Source organism: Lissotriton vulgaris, chromosome 2_1, assembly GCF_964263255.1.
Source record: "Lissotriton vulgaris chromosome 2_1, aLisVul1.2, whole genome shotgun sequence".
NCBI classification, from domain to species: Eukaryota; Metazoa; Chordata; class Amphibia; order Caudata; family Salamandridae; genus Lissotriton; species Lissotriton vulgaris.
In genome coordinates, this window is record NC_141687.1 from 1,526,210,359 (window position 1) to 1,526,229,908 (window position 19,550).

General features: G+C 46.0%; 1 protein-coding gene across 7 annotated transcripts in view; it reads right to left on the reverse strand.

Moving 5' to 3' along the window:
- USP28 (ubiquitin specific peptidase 28) overlaps positions 1-19,550 on the reverse strand; it is a 504,161-nt gene that overhangs the window by 30,751 nt on the left and 453,860 nt on the right. For all 7 annotated transcript variants that reach the window (XM_086957384.1, XM_086957380.1, XM_086957386.1 and 4 more), the window contains 2 exons: positions 18,414-18,537; positions 15,298-15,493 (listed from right to left, as the gene is read on the reverse strand). In XM_086957384.1, the coding sequence (XP_086813510.1) occupies positions 15,298-15,493; positions 18,414-18,537 (320 nt within the window). The remainder of the gene's footprint in view (positions 1-15,297; positions 15,494-18,413; positions 18,538-19,550) is intronic.

The window sequence follows — 19,550 nt, forward strand, 5'->3', positions numbered from 1 at the left end:
ACACTGTCCAGTACTTCAACTAGAAATTCCACCAAAAAAATCCACAAACAGCAAAGCCTGTCCAGATTTCCCTTGCCTCAGCAGCAAAAACCCTCTGGAATGATAGAGAGGAGGACATGGACAGACAAGCCCCATAGGCTGCCATTATGTGGCTCAAAACAGGATACTGTGCCTTTAAGAGAACTTTTCAGAACTTCACAGTATCCCAGAATGCACTGTAGGTCCCTTTTACTTTCAGTTCTTTTTGAAGGCGTAACACGCCAGACCTGTAGCATTCCTTACATGAATATCTCTCCACCGGGGAGTAGGGCGGGCGCTTATGACTATAACAGAGATACCCCTACTACAGAACTGGAGTTACAGGACAGAAACTACTCCTTCTGTAGTAGGGGATCTCTGTGTATAGTCATAATCTAGTGAATAGAATGGCAAACCCATCCCCACACCAAAGCGGCGGTGGAGAAAATAAAGTAACACCACTATTGTGCGAACAAATTCCACAGCGAAGCCTGTCCAACCTGAGCATCTGCCCTGGCATCCGTGTCCAGACAGTAATGCTTAGCAAAGGTATGAACCGACTTCCAAGTGGCGGCCTTGCATATTTCTGCAATAGGTATTATTAGACCAGGACAACGGAACCCAAGGCGCAATATACTAAGGACCATGGGTAGGTACTTTATTATCAAGAACAGGGGTCCTTAGAAGAAGAAACTATAAGGAAAAATAAATATAGAACAAATGGAACTATATTTTTTTAGGGGGGAAAAAAGTCCAGCCGGACAATTTATTACCCTGATACAACAATAATCATGAAACAATAAAACACAAAGTGTGATAGAAGCGGGACACCAGCCGGTGGCCGACTAACACACTAAGAAAACATACAACATGAAGAAAATAGCAGGCAATAACAGGACATCTGATTGGAATAAATTATATACCAGACAATCTGTAACATACACATATGCAATAGAAAGTGTAAATCAACTTATGCATTTAGTGTAATGGTGTCGACGACGTTTCGAACCATAGACAATAAAGGTTCATCCTCAGGACAGAGGGTAATTGCCTTAAAATTACACATTTGTAAGAGTGTCACAGTTATGTAGCACTCAATTTGAGAAAAACAGGTATTTTGCTCCAGGGCAAAAACTCGTAAATGATCTTTGACGAATGTCCAGGGTAGGAAAGGATCCGAAATAAGTTGCTTTCGATATCCGGGTCTGGCAATGCAGCGTGCAAGTCCACAATGGGGGTTCTTGCTGGCACGGGGAATCTGCGCCAATTCCTACCCAGGACATTCGTCAAAGATCATTTACGAGCTTTTGCCCTCTGTCCTGATATTTGTTGTATGTTGTATGTTTTCTTAGTGTGTTAGTCGGACACCGGCTGGTGTCCCGCTTCTATCACACTCTGTGTTTTATTGTTTCATGATTATTGTTGTATCAGGGTAATAAATTGTCCGGCTGGACTTTTTTCCCCCCCTAAAAAAATATAGTTCCATTTGTTCTATATTTATTTTTCCTTATAGTTTCTTCTTCTAAGGACCCCTGTTCTTGATATTTCTGCAATAGGAACATTACGGAGCAAAGCTGTCGTGGCAGCTTTGCCCCTGGTGGAATGAGCCTTAGGTTTACCTCCTAAGGTCTTATTAGCTTTCTGGTAACACAGTTGTATGCAGTTGTATGCAGGACACAATCCACCTAGAGATGGACTGCTTAGAGGTCGCAAGACCCGTCCTGACTGATCCATAATTGATGAACAATTGGTCTGACCTACGAATATCTTTGGTCTTATCCAGATAAAATTTCAACACCCTCCTGACATCCAGGGAATGCAAGGACCTTTCCGCTGTAGATGAAGGATTCTGAAAAAAGTAGGCGAAGTTATCGTCTGGTTGACATGAAAATCAGAAATATCCGTGGGAAGAAATTTTAGGGTGAGTACGCATAACAACCTTAGCAGCATAAAACACAGTATAAGGTTCATGGCAACACAACGCCTGAATTTCACTCACCCTGCGGGCCGATGCAATGGCCACGAGGAACGCTGCCTTCCAGGACAGGTGCTGCAACAAAGCCTTATGAATAGGTTCAAAAGGCTCCTTCATCAATCTGGACAGCACCACATTCAATTCCCATGAAGGCGAAGGAAGCCTGACAGGAGGGAACACTTTCTTCAAGCCTTCCAAAAAGTCTTTGATCACAGGGATCTGGAAGAAGGAAGTCTGTGAAGGGCATTTCCTGTAGGCAGTCAATGCAGCTAGATGAACCTTAATGGAATGAACATTAAGGCCAGACCGCGCCAAATGCAGAAGGTAAGGAAGGATGACATCTTCCTTGCACGTCGTTGGGTCAAAGTTCTTGGACGCACACCAGATACAAAACCTCTTCCACTTGTAAGCATAGGATGTCCGAGTGGAAGGTCGCTTAGACTCCTTCAATATGTCCATGCAATCTTCGGGCAGATTCAAGTGGCCATATTGCACTATCTCAGGAGCCATGCCGCCAAACTCAAAGACGAGAGGTTGGGGTTATTATTATTATTATTATTATTATTGCATTTATTGAGCGCACAGCTACCCGGAGGTTTCCCGGCGCTTGCCTTGGGAACCCGTCCTGGCTTTTCCCTGTGAGATAGCCCCTACAGAGCATCCCCAAGGTGACAGCCAGGCATCCCGCCGCAGGGGGCCGTTGTGGAGATTAAGCAAGCTTAATGCCCAGAGTTGCAGAGTGAGAACCCATGATTAGAGCAGGCACCGAAGCGAGAATTATCGAGTCCGTGGACATTTGAGCTCAAGACCCTGCCGCGTCGGGAATTGAACCCTGGTCCCGGGTCTGACCTCAGCTTCCGGGTCTGCCTGCTCTACACCGTGAGCCACAATTCTCCACTTCAACATCTGCCGCCCGAACTTCGAGAGAAGGTCCGGCCTGCCGGCAGCCGTATGTGCGGAAGGAGAGACCGGTGAAGCAGGTCCGTGAACCACCACTGCCTGGGACATTCCGGGGCAATCAGGATAATCCGTGCCCTGGACTGTGACAGCTTGATGAGCACCGCTGGAATCAGGGGAATGGGTGGAAAAGCGTACAGAAAGCTGTTCGACCAGTTGATCCACAGCGTATTCCCCAGCGTCCCTTGCTGGTAGTACCTGGAGACGAATGCTCGGCATTTGCTGTTTTCGGCGGTGGCGACCAGATGTACGTCTGGAGTCCCCCATCTTGCGAAGACTTCTCCTAGTACTTCGTCGTTTATGACCCATTCGTGGTTTTCCTGAATCTGTCTGCTCAGTGCGTCTGCCTGAACATTCTGCACACCTGGTAGATGAGTAGCCGTTATCGTCAATCCTCTGGCCAGAAGCCAGGGCCAGATCGTCTGCGCCTCCTGAGACAGAGTGAGCTTTCTCGAGCCCCCCTGCTTGGTGAGGTAATACATCGTGGTCATATTGTCCGTCTGTACAAGCAGAGAGCTGGTCTGGAAGGACGGATGAAAGGCCTTCAGCGCCAAGTGAACAGCTCTGAGTTCCAGGAAATTGATGGGATACGCGGACTCAGTCAGAGACCACGTTCCTTGAATCTGTAAGTCTCCCGAATGCGCTCCCCAGCCGTGAAGAGACGCATCCGTCACAATAGTCTGAGTAGGAATGTCCTTGTGAAAGGGAACCCCTTTGAGGAAATTCTCCGCTGAACACCACCACTTCAGGGACTGAAGAGCATGCAGCGACAGTCGTATCTTGTTGCCCCAAGATCCTTTCCTCTGATCCCACTGGTCCTCCAAGCACTCCTGCAGAGGTCTTATGTGTAGCCGTGCATGAGGCATGAGGAAAATACAAGAGGCCATCGACCCCAGTAGAGAAGATACCGTCCTCACTGTTGTAGATGGAGCGGTCATAAGAGCCTGAGCCTTCCGAAGGATCGATCGCCGTCGCTCCTCCGAAGGAGACACGCTTGCTGACAGCGTATTGATGGTGGCTGCTAAGTACTGAATGCACTGGACCGGGATCGGGACAGGCTTGGACATGTTGATGTGCAACCCCAGCTTGTTCAAGAGAACGCACGTCTTCTGGAAGTGTGCCTGAGCTTCCGAGAAGGAGGAGGCCTTGATCAACCAATCGTCCAGGTACGGGTAGACAAACACCTTGTTCTTACTGAGGTGTGCTGCTACCACTGCCATGCACTTCGAGAATGTCCATGGCGCAGACTTCAGTCCAAATGGCAGCACTGTGTACTGATAGTGATTGGCGGCGACTTGGAATCGCAGGAACTTCCTGTGTTTGTGTGCAGTGGGCACATGGAAGTACGCATCCTGTAGGTCTATTGCACAAAGCCAGTCTCCCCTCTGCAACTGAGGGTAAATTTGATGCAACAACAGCATGCAAAACTTTTCTCTGCGTATCCACTTGTTTGCCTGCCGCAAGTCCAGAATGGGCCTGAACTCGTTCTTGTCCTTCTTGCGAACCAGGAAGAACCGGGCGTATAGACCTCTTCCTCTTTGAGACAGAGGTACGTCTTCTATCGCCCCTTTCCTTAACAGGATATCGGCATCCGCCTGGAGCTCGCGTAGTTGATACTGTGAGCTGACCGGAGGGATCGCTGGAGGAGGGCTGATGAACCGAAGACTGTATCCATTGCAAACAATATTCAGCACCCACTTGTCCGGAGTAATTTTTCTCCACTCTGCCAGAAAAAATTGAACGCTTCCCCCCCACCGGAGCGGGTAACGGATGAAGGGGAAGTAACTGCTCAGGGTCGAGACCCGGCCGGGCCCTTGTTCGCGGTGGAGGACTGCTGTCCCCCCCTACCCTTTTGCCGTTTCTGGAAGGGTCTCCGGAACTGCTGCTGCTGTTGTTGCTGCTGCTGTCCCGAAGACTGCCCCGTCCTCTTCCTTGAGCACCGAACCGTCTTTGGAACGGTCAGCAGGACTTCTTCTCTTTGGGCTTCTCCAAGCCCACAGCCGTAAGGGTCTCCGCCTCCGCCTTCATGCGGGGTCCATCTCATCATCTGCGTGTTTTCCGAACAATGTTCCCCCGGAAAAGGGCAGATTGGCCACCTGCTGCTGGGCCTCCGGCTTGAGTGACGTGAGCCGGAGCCAGGCATGTCGCCGCTGATTGATACCATGGCAGTAACCATGTGCAGCCAACAGGGAAGCGTCCGCAGCCGCGCTGATGACCTGATTGGACACCAGCATCCCTTCCTTGAGGATCTCTTGGAAGTCCTCCCTCTTGTCTCTTGGTAGCAGTTCCACGAACTGTTGCAGGGAGTCCCACAGCGCCCGGTCATAACGTCCCAGCAGAGCTGTATCGCAGGCTGCCTTCATGGCTGCGGAAGCGGTCCCACACGCCTTCCTTCCAGCCGAGTCGATCCATCGACTATCTTTATCTGGCGGCACGGTGGATGACGGGGAGGTAGAGTGCAATTTCCTGGCCGCCGTCACTATCACCGAATCCGGTACCGGATCTACTCTCAGAAAAGCAGGGTCCGAATCCGGGGTCCTGTACTTCTTTAGAAGTCGGGAGGGAGAGGCCTTCACCACCCCTGGCGTGAGGAACAGCTCCTCTGCAGGTTCCTTCAATCCAGGTACTAGTGGTAGAAGAGGGCGAGACAAATGCTTCTTGTGAAGCGTTTCGAATATCACGGACGTCGTAGGTGTTGGAGCCGTCACCGTGATACCCAGCTTCGCCGCCCCCTCAGGAGAACCTCCTGGAATGTGGCAATGTCGTCCACCGGAGAAACCCTGGTTTCAGGGGAGTCCGATAAGGTCGGCGAGTAGGAGCGGGTCCTGGAAGAGTCCGTACGGGACCTAGACCCCCTCCTCCTATGGCGACGCCTTGATCTGGTGGAGGATCTATGGCGACTCCTAGATCTTCCTCTCCGTCCGGAGCGTGAACGTGACTTCCTCGGCCTAGGGCGATCAGCCGGTTCCACCGGTGCGGGTGACTTGGGCTTGGTTGGGGCCTTCGGTCTAGGCGTACCCTTGGAAGGCGTAGGAAGAATAGGCAACAAAACCGACCTCGGTGGGACCGGAGGCGGCTTCACTGGCAACACAGGTCCAGGTTGCGGTGGAGGTAACGGAGGAGGAGTAGGATTCCTCGGAGGGGGACCCCCCTTCACCGTCGGGGTATATACCTCGGAAAATACAGAGTCCGACGAACCCCCTTCTCTACCAGCCTGGGACCTAGGCGAACCTCCCACGGCGTCAGGTCTCCTTCCATCTCTCTTCGACGTCGAAGAACGGCGACCAGACGTCGAAGAACGGCGACCAGACGGTTGGCGCCGGCCCCTTGACGTCGAGCGTCCCTTCCTCGGCGTCGAACGCCTTCGCCTCGACGGCGACCTCGTCCGCCTCGACGGCGACCTTCTGCGCCTCGACGGCGATCTTCTGTGCCTCGACGGCGACTTACGCCTCGACGGCCACCTGTGCCTCGACGGCGACCTGTGCCTCGACGGCGACCTCGACGACGAGGCTGGACGTCTCCTCTTCGCCGACGGCGAACGGCGAGCGCCGACGCCTGGCCTGTCGACATCGATCGCTAGACGCCGACGAGGACGACGATGAAATAGTCACCGGGGACTTCGATGGTCTTGTAACATCCCTCAACACCGAGCGTCGACGTCGTTTCGACTCAGACGATGGGGAGCAGACCGTAGTCATTCCTCTCGACGCCGTAGTGGGCGCAATGGACCCAGGCAGAGAATGGTGACATTTGCTGGCCTTCCTGCCGCTGGGGAGCCCCCCAGAGGCCTCAGCATGGGCAGAAGAAGCCCCTCCAGACCCACCTTGTGCCTTCATTCTTCTTTCCTCGAGGCCCTGAAGTCTGATCTTCTTCCTGTCCTTCAGGGTCCTGCCAGAGAAGCCTTGACAGATCACACACTACTCTGGGATATGGGAATCTGGAAGGCAGAGGATACACACCTCATGGGGGTCCGATTTGGCCTTCTTCCTTGAACACTCCGGGCATTTATCGAATAATACAGGCATATTCGACGAAAACAGAGTGTCAGAACCAAGGAGGAAGGCACCAAAGTACTTAGAAAGTACTTAACTTTGGAAAAAGCAGTGAAAAAACACCAAAAAACCCTTGAAAAGGGAGAGCTCAATGCTCCAGGGTCCTGCTTGCAGGAGCCGGAAAAAAAAAAAAAAAAAAGAAGAACTGAAAGTAAAAGGGACCCACAGTGCATTCTGGGATACTGTGAAGTTCTGGAAAGTTCTCTTAAAGGCACAGTATCCTGTTTTGAGCCACATAATGGCAGCCTATGGGGCTTGTCTGTCCATGTCCTCCTCTCTATCATTCCAGAGGGGGTTTGCTGCTGAGGCAAGGGAAATCTGGACAGGCTTTGCTGTTTGTGGATTTTTTTGGTGAAATTTCTAGTTGAAGTACTGGACAGTGTAGCCTGGTTATAGGCTGCATTATCTGTCTTTAAATTCTCCCTTAAGTGTCTGTGCAGTTCTGCATTTTTTCGACACTTTAAGAGATTATTTTTGATTGCTCCGGGGTCCACGCACATGGGCGGGACTATTCACTAGATTATGACTATACACAGAGATCCCCTACTACAGAAACACCTCTCCTGTCTACTAATTTTCCAACCGACCTTACCGCCAAAAGTGGGGCTTGGTCAGTTGAGGGGGGAGGGGACACTAGCTGGAAAGGCCCTGGCTAGCATTTCAAAGGGCAAGAAGCCTTTGATACTAACAGCCCTGAATGCTGTTCCTGCTCCACCCCAAGCAGCCTTGTCCCTGGTCCATAACAGCACAAGGGCTCCCCCCTCAGGAGGTAATAAACAGTTATGTGTGTGACACGCTGATGCAGACCAGTCAGCTGGATACAAGGGAGTTGGTAATTTTCCATGGGGCACCTCTAACATGCCCTCTGAGTGCATTTTACAATACATCCAACACTAGCATCAGTGCTGGTTTATTGTGCTAAGAAGTCTGATACCAAACTTGTTAGTATTTAGTAAATCCATTATGGAGCTGTGGAGTTCTTAAGGACAAACTCCCAGCTTATGCACTCAATATGGCTTCACTGCACTTACAATGTCTAAGAATGGACTTAGATACTGTAGGGGCATATCATTCATGCAGCTATACCCTCACCTGTGGTATAGTGCACCCTGCCTTAGGATTGTAAAGACTGCCAGAGGGGTGACTTGCCTATCCCACAGGCAGTGGTTGTGGGCATGGCACACAGGGATGTGTGCAGCCCTTAGAACCCCTCTCTGGTCACAAGGCTCTTGGTACCACAGGTACCTTTTACAAGGGACTAACATGTGGGACAGAGGTGTGCCAATGGTGGAAACAAAGGTATAGTTTTGGGTAAGAACACAGGCACAGGCTGCCGCTACATAAGAGAATCTTCTTCAAGATCTTGCTGACCTCTTTCAGAGCCTTAAACAAGATAGGTCCAAAGTATTTGGTGAGACATTTTGTAAGTTATAACCCTTCAAGATGCCCGAGGTTGGCAGGGGGTAACCTAATTAACATCCCTAGATTCAATTACAAAACTAAGGGAGGCAAGACTCTTTCCGTACTGGCCTCTAAGGCATGGAATGCCATACCCAAAACCCTCAGACTTTTGACTCAGGAGAATGCCTTTAGGAAACAATTAAAAACTTGGATTTATAGTCTGCCAGACAGTCTGGTAATGGCTGCTATCTAGGTTCCAATATTGTATTGAATACTGCACCAGAGCGAGGATGCTCCTTTTGGAGCGGAAGTTTGCGCTTTACAAATTCCGCATACAAATACAAATACACTGAGAAACCTGATTGGCAGAGACCCAGTGCACACTCAGTAAAAGTGCATCAGATATCAGACAAAAAGTGGGGGGTAACCATGCAAAAAAATTGGGCACTTTCCTACAACATTTTACTAGTATAGCAACTCTGCATCCAACATCTAATGGCGTAGATAGAAAGGAGCAAGAGGTGAGGAATCTGCAGACTGAAGTATCCATCAAAATTTAACACCTTCATCTAGTAATGTGCCTGTTAATAACCAACCTGTGTGATGGATAGGAATGTGGAACTGTACATACTTAAGATTTGTTATCGTCAGGTGATTGTTCTGCAATAGGGGTATAATCTGCTGAATGGCTACTATTTGAAACTTTTGCATATGGATAAACTTGCTGACAAAGCGCAGATCCAGTACAGGTCGATACAGGTAGTACTGTTAGATCTTGTTTTGCTGTCGGAAAATATACAAAGTACTCCTCCCCATGATAGAGCTATATATTGTTTTATGGTGATGGCCTGGAAGAGTACATAATCTCCTCCCGAGGGGATTCAGCATCAATACTGGCCATATTCCCTACTCTTCTGAAAGTTAATTTGTAATATGATCCTCTAGATCATATGTAAGGTGAGTTCTGAATATGTATTAAGCTGGCTCTGTATTTAGCCCGAGTCATCTCTGTGTCTCTGGCAACCCAAAGACTTAGTTAATGTATACAAGATGTATGCTTCTTCAAATTAATGCTTTTTCTTCATAAGACTGCCAACTGTTGTGCTGACTGCTTTCCTCCGCCTCAATGACACATGATGGCTTTGTAGACTTACTGCTCTTTATGGTAGGTATCTGGTTTCTCTTCTTAGGGCGAGGACCTTTTTCCCATTTAAAATGATTCATCCTCGGAAGTTGAGAGGATGCCCTTAGGCAACTCCTTTCAAGTGGCCTTCTGTTTGTGTCTGGTAGTGTGGGATTAAACGGCAGCCTATTCAACTAACTAATTTTTTGATGTCGAGGGATTGTCCATTTGAGATATATATATTTTTCAGTCTAGTTTTTAACTTTACTAGTTTCTGGGAAGACTTGGGTGCTTCCTCTACTGGCTGCATTTGATGCTCTTTATTTGAATGTACTGCAGGCTTAAGATCGATTGTATTTTTCTGAAGAATGTACCGAAACAGATTTTTTTGTTTCTAAATTATACTCGGAAAGTTCTCTGAAGTTTAATCTAGGTGATTTCCCTTCCGACCGAAAATTAACTGATTTCCTTAGTGTGGCAACAATCATGGGATACTTTTCTTCCACATTCTCTATATTGTTAATAACTTTAATCTTCTTACTTGGGAGCTCTTGCAATATACCTCCAAACTGATCAGTAGAAAAAAATTAAATCATGCTAACATATTGGGGTACTTGCATTTAGCGTCATAGTCCCTCATAATTAACTCAGCCTATAGCTATGCCCAAGAAAACAGTTTTTAAACTTAGAAAAACTTCAGGACACAACAGATGTAATAATGCACAGCATGTAAATCTAGATGAGATTCACATTGCTAAAGTATTCGTCTGAAAAATTCAAAGAGGTGGCTGCTCCTACAAAATAAGATCCCAAGCAGAAGTATCTGGTGGAGATGGCACATGCTACTGGAGCTGCTCTACTTTTAGTAGCTTACTGTACCATATGCTAAAACAAGCATTTGCAATGCAATAGGGCTCGCATGAGTAAAGTTAGAGGTATTAGTATTGTAAATGACACATTTTTTATTTATGCTTTTGTTTTGAAAATAGCTAAATTAATAACTTTGTCATTTACAATAACAATAGAGTTAACTTTTGCAAACATGACACCTATAGCATTTGTAATGCAATATGTGTTGTATTTACATGACTTAGATGTATTAATATTAAAAAGAACAATGGGTTGTATTTTTTTCAATATTTAATACTTAAATAAAAGTTATTGTAATTTATAATGGCAATAGCTTAAACTTTTGCAAATAACGTTGGAAGATTATGTTTAGTGTATTTTATTGTGATGAAAATACAAGAACAGAAGTGAAATATTAACTTTTTTTGTGACATTTGTAATAAAGTTTGAAACATTGAGAGAACATATTTGAATCAGTTGAATGGTTGCACAGATTGATGCTGTGGTGGCTCTGAATGATGTTGTGGCGTTCAGTGATGCTGTGGTAGCGCATAGTGATGTTGTGATGCCCCTGAGTAATGCTGTGGTGATGCAATGGAGAGGGAGGGCGAAAGATAGAGGCAGGGTGAGAGATAGAGGCAGGGCAAGAGGGCGAAGGATGGAGTGCGGGTGAGGGAGGGATGGAGTGTGGGCGAGGGAGGGATGGAGTGTGGGCGGGGGAGGGATGGAGTGTGGGGCTGGGGAGGGATGGAGTGTGGGGCTGGGGAGGGATGGAGTGTGGGGCTGGGGAGGGATGGAGTGTGGGGCTGGGGAGGGATGGAGTGTGGGTCTGGGGAGGGATGGAGTGTGGGGCTGGGGAGGGATGGAGTGTGGGGCTGGGGATGGATGGAGTGGGGGGATGGATGGATGGATGGAGTGGGGGGATGGATGGATGGAGTGGGGTAGCCAAAGGCAAGAAAACGAGGGCAATCAGGGGAGCAGAAGGCAAGAATTAGGAAAGTTTGAGCTATTGGTCTTGTAAATGACAATTTTTTTTATTTATGTGTTGGTTTTGAAAATAGCGAAATTAATAGCTTTGTCATTTACAATGCCAATACTTTTAACTTTTGCAAATGTGACACCTATAGCATTTGTAATGCAGCATGTTTAGTATTTACGTGACTTGGATGTATTGATATTACAAATAACAACTGGCAGGCTGATAGGTAGAAGGCTCAGGCAAGCTCGTGCACGAGGCGGCGTGCACTTCCCAAAACCCTCTGAGAGCCCTTGGCCTTAAGAAATGGTTTGACTGCATTAGGGCTCGTTTCCTATTCCTGGGGAATAGGAAAGGACGAGCCCTAAAAAGGCACTGGAAATGATTAGCGAGCAACAAGCACAGAGCAGATTCACTCATACTTCTGAAACACGAATCGTTTGCAAGCAATACGTGTCCATAAAATAGGTAACACATAACAGGTAGCAGCACATTATCGCCCCATAATGCCCTTGTGCAGATGTGAAGACTGTCACCAAGACAAAAGTACTCATTGTATCAAAAGTGCCTTTAAGTATAGTTTGTGTTTTAATAAATCGTATTGAGTATTCATATGGGAACGGGATAAGCGTTCCTCGAGCCGCTGCCTGTAGTGTGGAACACAAACTCGACTCGCCTCGACAGGTCGCGAGAAGGACATTTTGAATTGTTTGATGTCCACAAAATGTTGTTTAGGTATTGCCTCTACTTAGCAGCGTGACGAGGCGATGTTATCACATTGTTGCAAACCGATTGTATTAATATGCACACAAGCATGAAAAGCCCAGTTATGAGAAGCCTGTAAAAAAAAAAAAGTCTCGTAGTGAGGTGCAAAACGAGACGCAAGGTGCGTGAACCTTACAAATGTGAAGAGCTTGCAGCATGCCAGATGCTAGGATGCGCGCGTGCGTGTGATACAGGTACACGCGCGAGAAGCCCCTAGTGGAGCGGGAAATGCACAAAGATGAGCATAGTTAGATATACAGAACGAGGTGGATGTGTGTGTGGGGGGGTGGTACTAAGAAGTGTGGTGTTTGCGATGAACACAGCACGAGGTCACAAAAGAGCAGTGCGTGCGATGCTCACGACACAAGCACAACAAACTCAAGTATGTGGGAGACTTAAACACAAAGTATTTTGTATGTAACGCATTGTCCGGTGTGTGCTCCTCACACACACACACACACACACACACACACACACACACACACACACACACACACACACACACACACAGGAAGCCTCGTGTGGAGAAGGAATAGACACACAGAAGCGTGAGGTGGGAAAAGATCGTTTAACATTGGAAACTGGTGTGAGGGGTCAACAAACTAGCCCTGTGTGTGATTTTACCACACAGGGTAACCCCGGTGTGAGAATACGAGTGTGTACAGTGCGTGTGAACCGCTCGCAGTCGAGAGCGCGGGAGGCTCACACACACGGGTGAGAGATAGACGCCGAGTATGTGCGAGTCTAACGCTCTCGAGACGCCTGGTGTGTGCCTGTGATTCGCCCGAGAAGCAGAACGTGGAAGATGCTCACAGACAAGAATCCTAGTGTGAGATACTCTGAAACATAAGCGTGTTGTGTGTGACTCTCAAAAACAAGTGTGTGGGGTGAACACAGGTACCATGCCTGTGCGAGATTCAGGGTGAGTGAGATGTACACAAAAACGTGAAATTTGTAGAGCTGCAACAAGCATAGTGCGTGCGGCACTCACAGGCAGGAGAACCGAGCTGACCAGCCCACCCCCTCCCCCGGGTAGAGACTGAGGCCGGAGTCGTACACAGAAGCCGAATACACGTGCAACACATCTGCAAAGACCACGAACAGGCTCTTTTGGAGAAATAACCCCCTGGGGACTGTAACTGAGAGTCAGACCGTGGGAGTTGCACCGACTTCATGGTATACGACAAAGTAATGCGATTTAATATGGCATTCTCGAACTTAACTAGACGTGTAGCCATATGCGATAGTTCTTGTATTGAAGGTGCAAAATGCGTTTTACGAAGCAAATAGTAAAGAAAGAAAAAACAGTAAGGTTCTGAGGTGGTAATACACGTTTAATTTCTTCATTTCCATACAACACAAGGGCTTCTGGATAAATATGCTCAGATTCAAGAAAAACATATTTTTTTACGCGAAATGAGTGTAATTTGTCCCACCGAAGCCTAACAAATACTGCAGGAATAAAAGATATCAAGCGTGTACAAACAGAGGAATCCGGGGTGAGACGTGCAGACTGGCTACTTGCATATCTCGTTCGAAGCAACAAAAGACTTGCGCTTCGTGTTGCCGCCACCCAAGGTGACTGGAAAGCCATTTTAAGTGAGAGAGAAGGAAGACGAAAGATAATGGCCGATGCACAGGCTTCAAAGCGTGAGGCGGCTTTCGCTGTAGCGCTGAGACAGGAAGACTCAGTGCCGGGTTACAACAATTGTACAGCTTTATCGTGGGTATACTATTCATGATCAGAAATTAGCAAGAAAAGGAGCGCTTTTTCTGGGAAAATTATCATGCATTTAGATAACTAATGGACTTTGAACGCAGATGTGGCACTGCGGTGTTTGCATAGAAGATACAAAAGTATCTGTGCCAAGATTTAGAAACTTCAGTTAGGGAAGGTGCGAGATTTCTTAATCTTATGTATTTGAGGAAAAACACAGAGGAGGTGAGGGTGTTGATCATCTTTGAACTAAAAAACATGTACATCAGGGGGTCGGCAGCAGGCAGTCCTCAACGCTATGGGGTCTGGTTCTATTTTACACTTAAATGATATGAGGTACGGGAATATTCATTAATCAGTTTCATTACATTTATGGATTAGGATTAGTCGGTACTGATTTTTCTCTTAAAACTAATAGGCAATATTCATTTTAGCATTAAATAAACGTGCGTCTGAAATTTATGATTTAGAGTCGGGCTAAAACATGCAGCATAATAGGTATTTCACTGGCAAGTACGTATTCAAGTTAGAGTGATTGTGTAGCAATTTAAGTTTGTGTTTGGTAACGTTACATATGTAAAAGGTTTCAGGGAGAAATATTATGACTTGTAAATAAATACATTAAAAAAACCAAGGTTTGCAACGTTTTTAATAAATAAACATGTAATATGTGCATTACATCGTTGGTACATTGCGACAACCCCATCCAAGTTATGTAGCAAAAGTGTTGTTTTATTATGAATCTGCACCTCTAGGATTGTACAAGTAATTAAGAAAATAAAGCAAACAGTTTTAAAAATCACCTTTCTCCTCCTGCTTCCAAAAAGCAAAGCAGTTCAAGATGGCTGTAAACATCCAGTTATTTTGCAAAAGAATCAGCGCTGCATCCTCCACTCATCATAAACAGTTGCTTCAGTGATAAAAAAAAACAAGCTCCTGGCATTGATGTGGGGGGGGGAGAGAAATGCACGGCCGTGAAAGTGGCTCTCGGGGCGCATTCCTTTGAAGTGTTGGGTCTGATGCAATTATGCGAGGCAGGCTGGTTAGGAAGCAAATGGCAAGGGAGGGAGGCTGAGGCTTTGATGTGGGGAGTCACAAGTGAAGTGAAAAATTAGGGGAGGAGAACTGGCAGGCTGATAGGCAGACGGCTCAGGCAAGCTCGTGCACGAGGCGGCGTGCACTTCCCAAAATCCTCTGAGAGCCCTTGGCCTTAAGAAATGGTTTGACTGCATTAGGGCTCGTTTCCTATTCCTGCAGAATAGGAAAGGACGAGCCCTAAACAATGGGCTACGAAGATAGAGCAGTTGCCAATGGAGAAGAAAGCTTTGAAAATAATCAGAGATCTTTGGACTGGTATCTTAGCTGTATTAAAATCTGAAAATCATGAGCAACTTTGGTCCGAAAAACTCTCAAAATTAAATTCCATTTTAAACAAAACCCTTCACCCCTATTGCTAGTACTCACCAGTAATGTCCTGTCCAAGATAGGAGCACCAGCGGTTCCTCATAACTTCAATGGCATCCAGGTCGTCTTGGGAGAGGTCACAGTTCACGATCAGCTGCATGGAGGGGATAATCAGCTCATTCATGATGCAGACAGCCTCTGACACACTGTCTTCCTGGCCACTTTCAAACAGTGATGCAGCAGTATCATTCAACTCCTAGTGACATAAGCAGAAAGTGAGCAATTACCAAACACTCGAAGATGGACCATGCCCTTTCCATCAGTTATTTGGAAAAAACGATAATTCAATTATTAATGTGGCTTGTGAGCTTCTCAATAATTATTAGTACTCGTCATGAGATGAATTGACACTGGGTTTCACAACACAAGATATTACCAACATATAATCGCACTTGACAGAGTAAGTGGACCTGAGAAAACTCAATTTCTAACTTTCAGGCCACAAATACTTTTTTAAATTGGAGATGTCAATCTAGTGAATGATCTTACTTAATGCAGAAAGAAACAAAATATGAAATTGTTCCAGCTCCTTAATCCAACGTAGGCCCATCAGAGAAGTATTTTGTACACACAATAACACTAACAATGGAGCTGTTGTATGATAAAGCAATTCATAAGTGCACTCCACTGCATATGAACCAGGGTTAAAACAGAACCCCATGGTTTAAATACTTTGAAGTGCAACACAACTTTAAAGAACTGCATGTTACACAAAATAAATCATTTTTCTCATACAGAAAACTACCCACCAGAAACAAATCCTGCACTGATGGAACCGATCAGCAAGACAAACAACCATTGGCAAATCCAATATGTCTAACCTATGATAGAGCTATTGGCTTTGCCAATGTCTTTTAGCCATGTTGTACAGCAGTGTGGCTGCTGCTCAATACAGCTAAAGGTTAGTGGCATGGCGTAGAATGGCATAGCACTGAGTGGAGTAGTACAGAGTAGAGTGGCACAGGGTAGAGTGGAGCAAAGATGAGTAGAATGGAATAGAGTAGCATAAAATGGAGTGGCGTAGAGTGAAGTGGGGTGGCGAAGAATATAGTGGCTTGAAGCGGTGTATAATGGAGTAGAGTGCCAGAAAAAGGAGTAAAGTGGGGTGGGGCAGAGTGGAGTAAAAGTGGCGGAGAGTGCCACAAAGCTGAGTGGCATACAGTGGAGTGGAGTGGCACTGAGTGGCATAGAGCGGCATAGAGTGGCCTAGAGCATGGAGTTGCTAGGTATAGAGTGGAGAGGCGTGGAGTTGAAAAGAGCGGCATAAGGTGACAAAGTGGAGTGACAGAGTGGAGTGGCATGAAGTTGAGACGGGTAAGGAGGAGAGGTAAGGCATAGAGTGGCATGGCGTAGATTATAGTGGAGTAAAATGCCATGGAGTAGAGTGGCATGATGCTGCGTAGAGTGGAGTGCCACGTGGAATAGTGGCGTAGAGTAGCGTTGTCTAGAGTGGCGTAGAGTAGCATGGAGTAGAGTGGTGTACAATGGCAGGGAGCGGAGCGACATGAGTAGAAGGGCACGAGTAGAGTGGCGTGGAGTGGATTAGTGTAGAGTGGAGCGATGTTTATTGGCATAGAGTGGAGTGGCATAGAATGAAGAAGTAGAGTGGTGCAGAATGGCAAAGTACAGAGGCTCAGAATGGCAAAGTAAAGTGGCGTAGAATGGCAAAGTAGAGTAGCGCAGAATGGAGTAGAGTGGCATGAAGTAAAGTGACAGAGTGGAATGGCATAAAATAGCATACAGTGGGGTTTGCATAGGGCAGAGCAGAGTGAAGGGGCAGAGTAGAGTGACGTGGCATAGCAGCGATGAGTGGAGTAGCATGGCAGCGAGTGGAGTGGCATGGCAGCAAAAGGCATGAAGTGGCAATGTGTAGCACTGAGTGGAGTGGCACTGTGTGGGGTACCATTATTTGGTACAGAAAATGGCCACCTAATTGCCCTATACCACTTCAAAGTTTGGTCAGGGCAAGTAAGTGCTACATAAATTTAATTTATAATACAATATTTTAGCCATTATCTCAAGTTATGAGCTACATAAACATCTGATGCACTTGATCCGATGCAGGAGCTTATTAGAATGTATAACGCTTCTGCAAGAGCTGGTTTGTTTACAAATAAATGTGTTTTAGACCAGGAGGTGCGAATGGGTGAAAGAGTAACATATATATCGTACTGGTTGGGGATAAAGGAACTGGAGCTTGGTGATGGCAGTGAAAGAAATAGTACCCAAGTCACAGCGTGATCAGCGGACGGACACTTATTAAGTTGAATCAATCTGTGCTTGGTCCATGCTCCACAGAAAGAAAACTAAGTAATGCAAAGCATGTGCAGGCCAATTAGGAGGCAGCACAGAAGAGCGACAAAGAAGCCAATGGATAGTAAGCCATGTGAGGGCTCCAAGCCCTTTATTGTAAACAATATCAATTGCAGTGCACGTGCTGTGCTGGTGAAACTTTAAAAGTGTAACTTAGACAAAATCAATAATAAACTGTTACCTTCAATCATAGTATCAATGACTTGAGAAATATAGTAACGCGGCCCATAGAAAAATATACAAATAATAACATAAAAATGAGGAAAACTGTATCTTGCTCTAAAGCACTGGCTCAAAGGAAAAAAAATATTGCTCAAGTCAAGTAAATCCGATTAGATAATCCAAGCTCATAAAGACATCTTGTGTGAAAGCTAAAGGTTCAGGTACAACAAATATTTAGTGGAAGGAAAAATGGTCAATTCAGTTTTCACTATGACCATCAGGACAATGAGCAGATGCACCCACCACTACACAAAATGTATTATGGTGTAGCTGGGTATGCTCCGAAAGTCACTGAAATAACATGCACATATTGAGCTAGCATCTTTCATAAGACTCCTTGAAACACTTTATTGGTGTTTAAAGTCTATTACACAAAGCAGCACAAAGTGCTTGTATGAAGCAGAGAGAGGTAGAACTCAGAAGCTATTTCAGAGCTAATAAATAATGCAATTATTTGTCAGAGAAATAGAATCAGGTTTGCTAGAAATCCTATCCATTCTTTTCAGGTACCTTATGTATAAGCAAGTGTAGTTCTTGTATTGACCGGCATAGAGAGAGCTTGAAGTGAAGCAAGCACTTACCAAAAGACACTTTCTTCTGTACAATGCAATGAACGACTGCTCCACACCTCGGCTTGGCCCCTGCTGAAGCAGGGTGCTGTTACTCTGGTAAGCATAAACTAAGTATGTGAGAGCCTCCTGGCATCTGAAAAAAACAGTGGATACTCTGTCTTAAGTCCATTACTATCTTAGGTGTTACATATTTCATTCTAAGTAGTAGTAAACATAGATTATATGTCAACAATTTCATAAATATCATGCCATGTTCAATACAAACAATTAATCTTTTACGTAATAAAACATACTATACCGCATTTCACATAAATACATAAAATAACTCCTCAACATTTACAGCCAAGACATATAGTTTTACAAAGAGGCGAGCTAATAAAAACTACAAACCTAAAATTCTTTTAGCAAGGATTATGGAATAGAGCATAATAGAAATCTATACTTTCTAAATAATTTCAGCAAACAAAAACATGCACCATTATCTCACCCATGTGAGCGGCCAAACCCAACAAACAGGTGCCCATTACAACTGTAGCCTTTGACTACGGATGACAGAAGGGACAACCCTTTGAGAGGATGGACTAATTCATAAAGCAACTGTGGTCAGCAAGGCCTCAGTGGAGGATCTCTCCACCAGTAAATATATTTTACTAATGCTAAAATCACAGAGATTTCGTAGGAGAGACCTCATCTGCCACAGAGTGTGTGGCATCAATCCCAAAAAGTGGCAACCCTTGAAAACTGGAACAGGAGTGGCAGTCCTAAACAATGGATCTCATCTTGAATGTTCGGTATCATCCAAGACAGAGGAAAAGCACTCATGGGCTTGGTGTCTAGGATTAGTCTAATAAAGGCCAGCCAAGTTGGGAAGAGGAGGGAATTATTCTGGCTGATGAAGAACCTCAGCCGATCAAACAAGGCCAGATGGACCAATACAAGAGTGGGGGAACCCTCTAGCAGCAGCCAATCCCCCAGGAGAAAAATAAATTGACTTCTAAGTAGCTGAGGTCAACCAGCCCCTTGGAGAAGACCCATGAAGCAGTCCAAAGAGTACTGTCAAAATGTGTAGTGTTGGGACCCCACACAGAAGAGCTGAGAACATTGGCAGATAGAAATTGGCATCTTGGAGATCCAGGGACACAATCT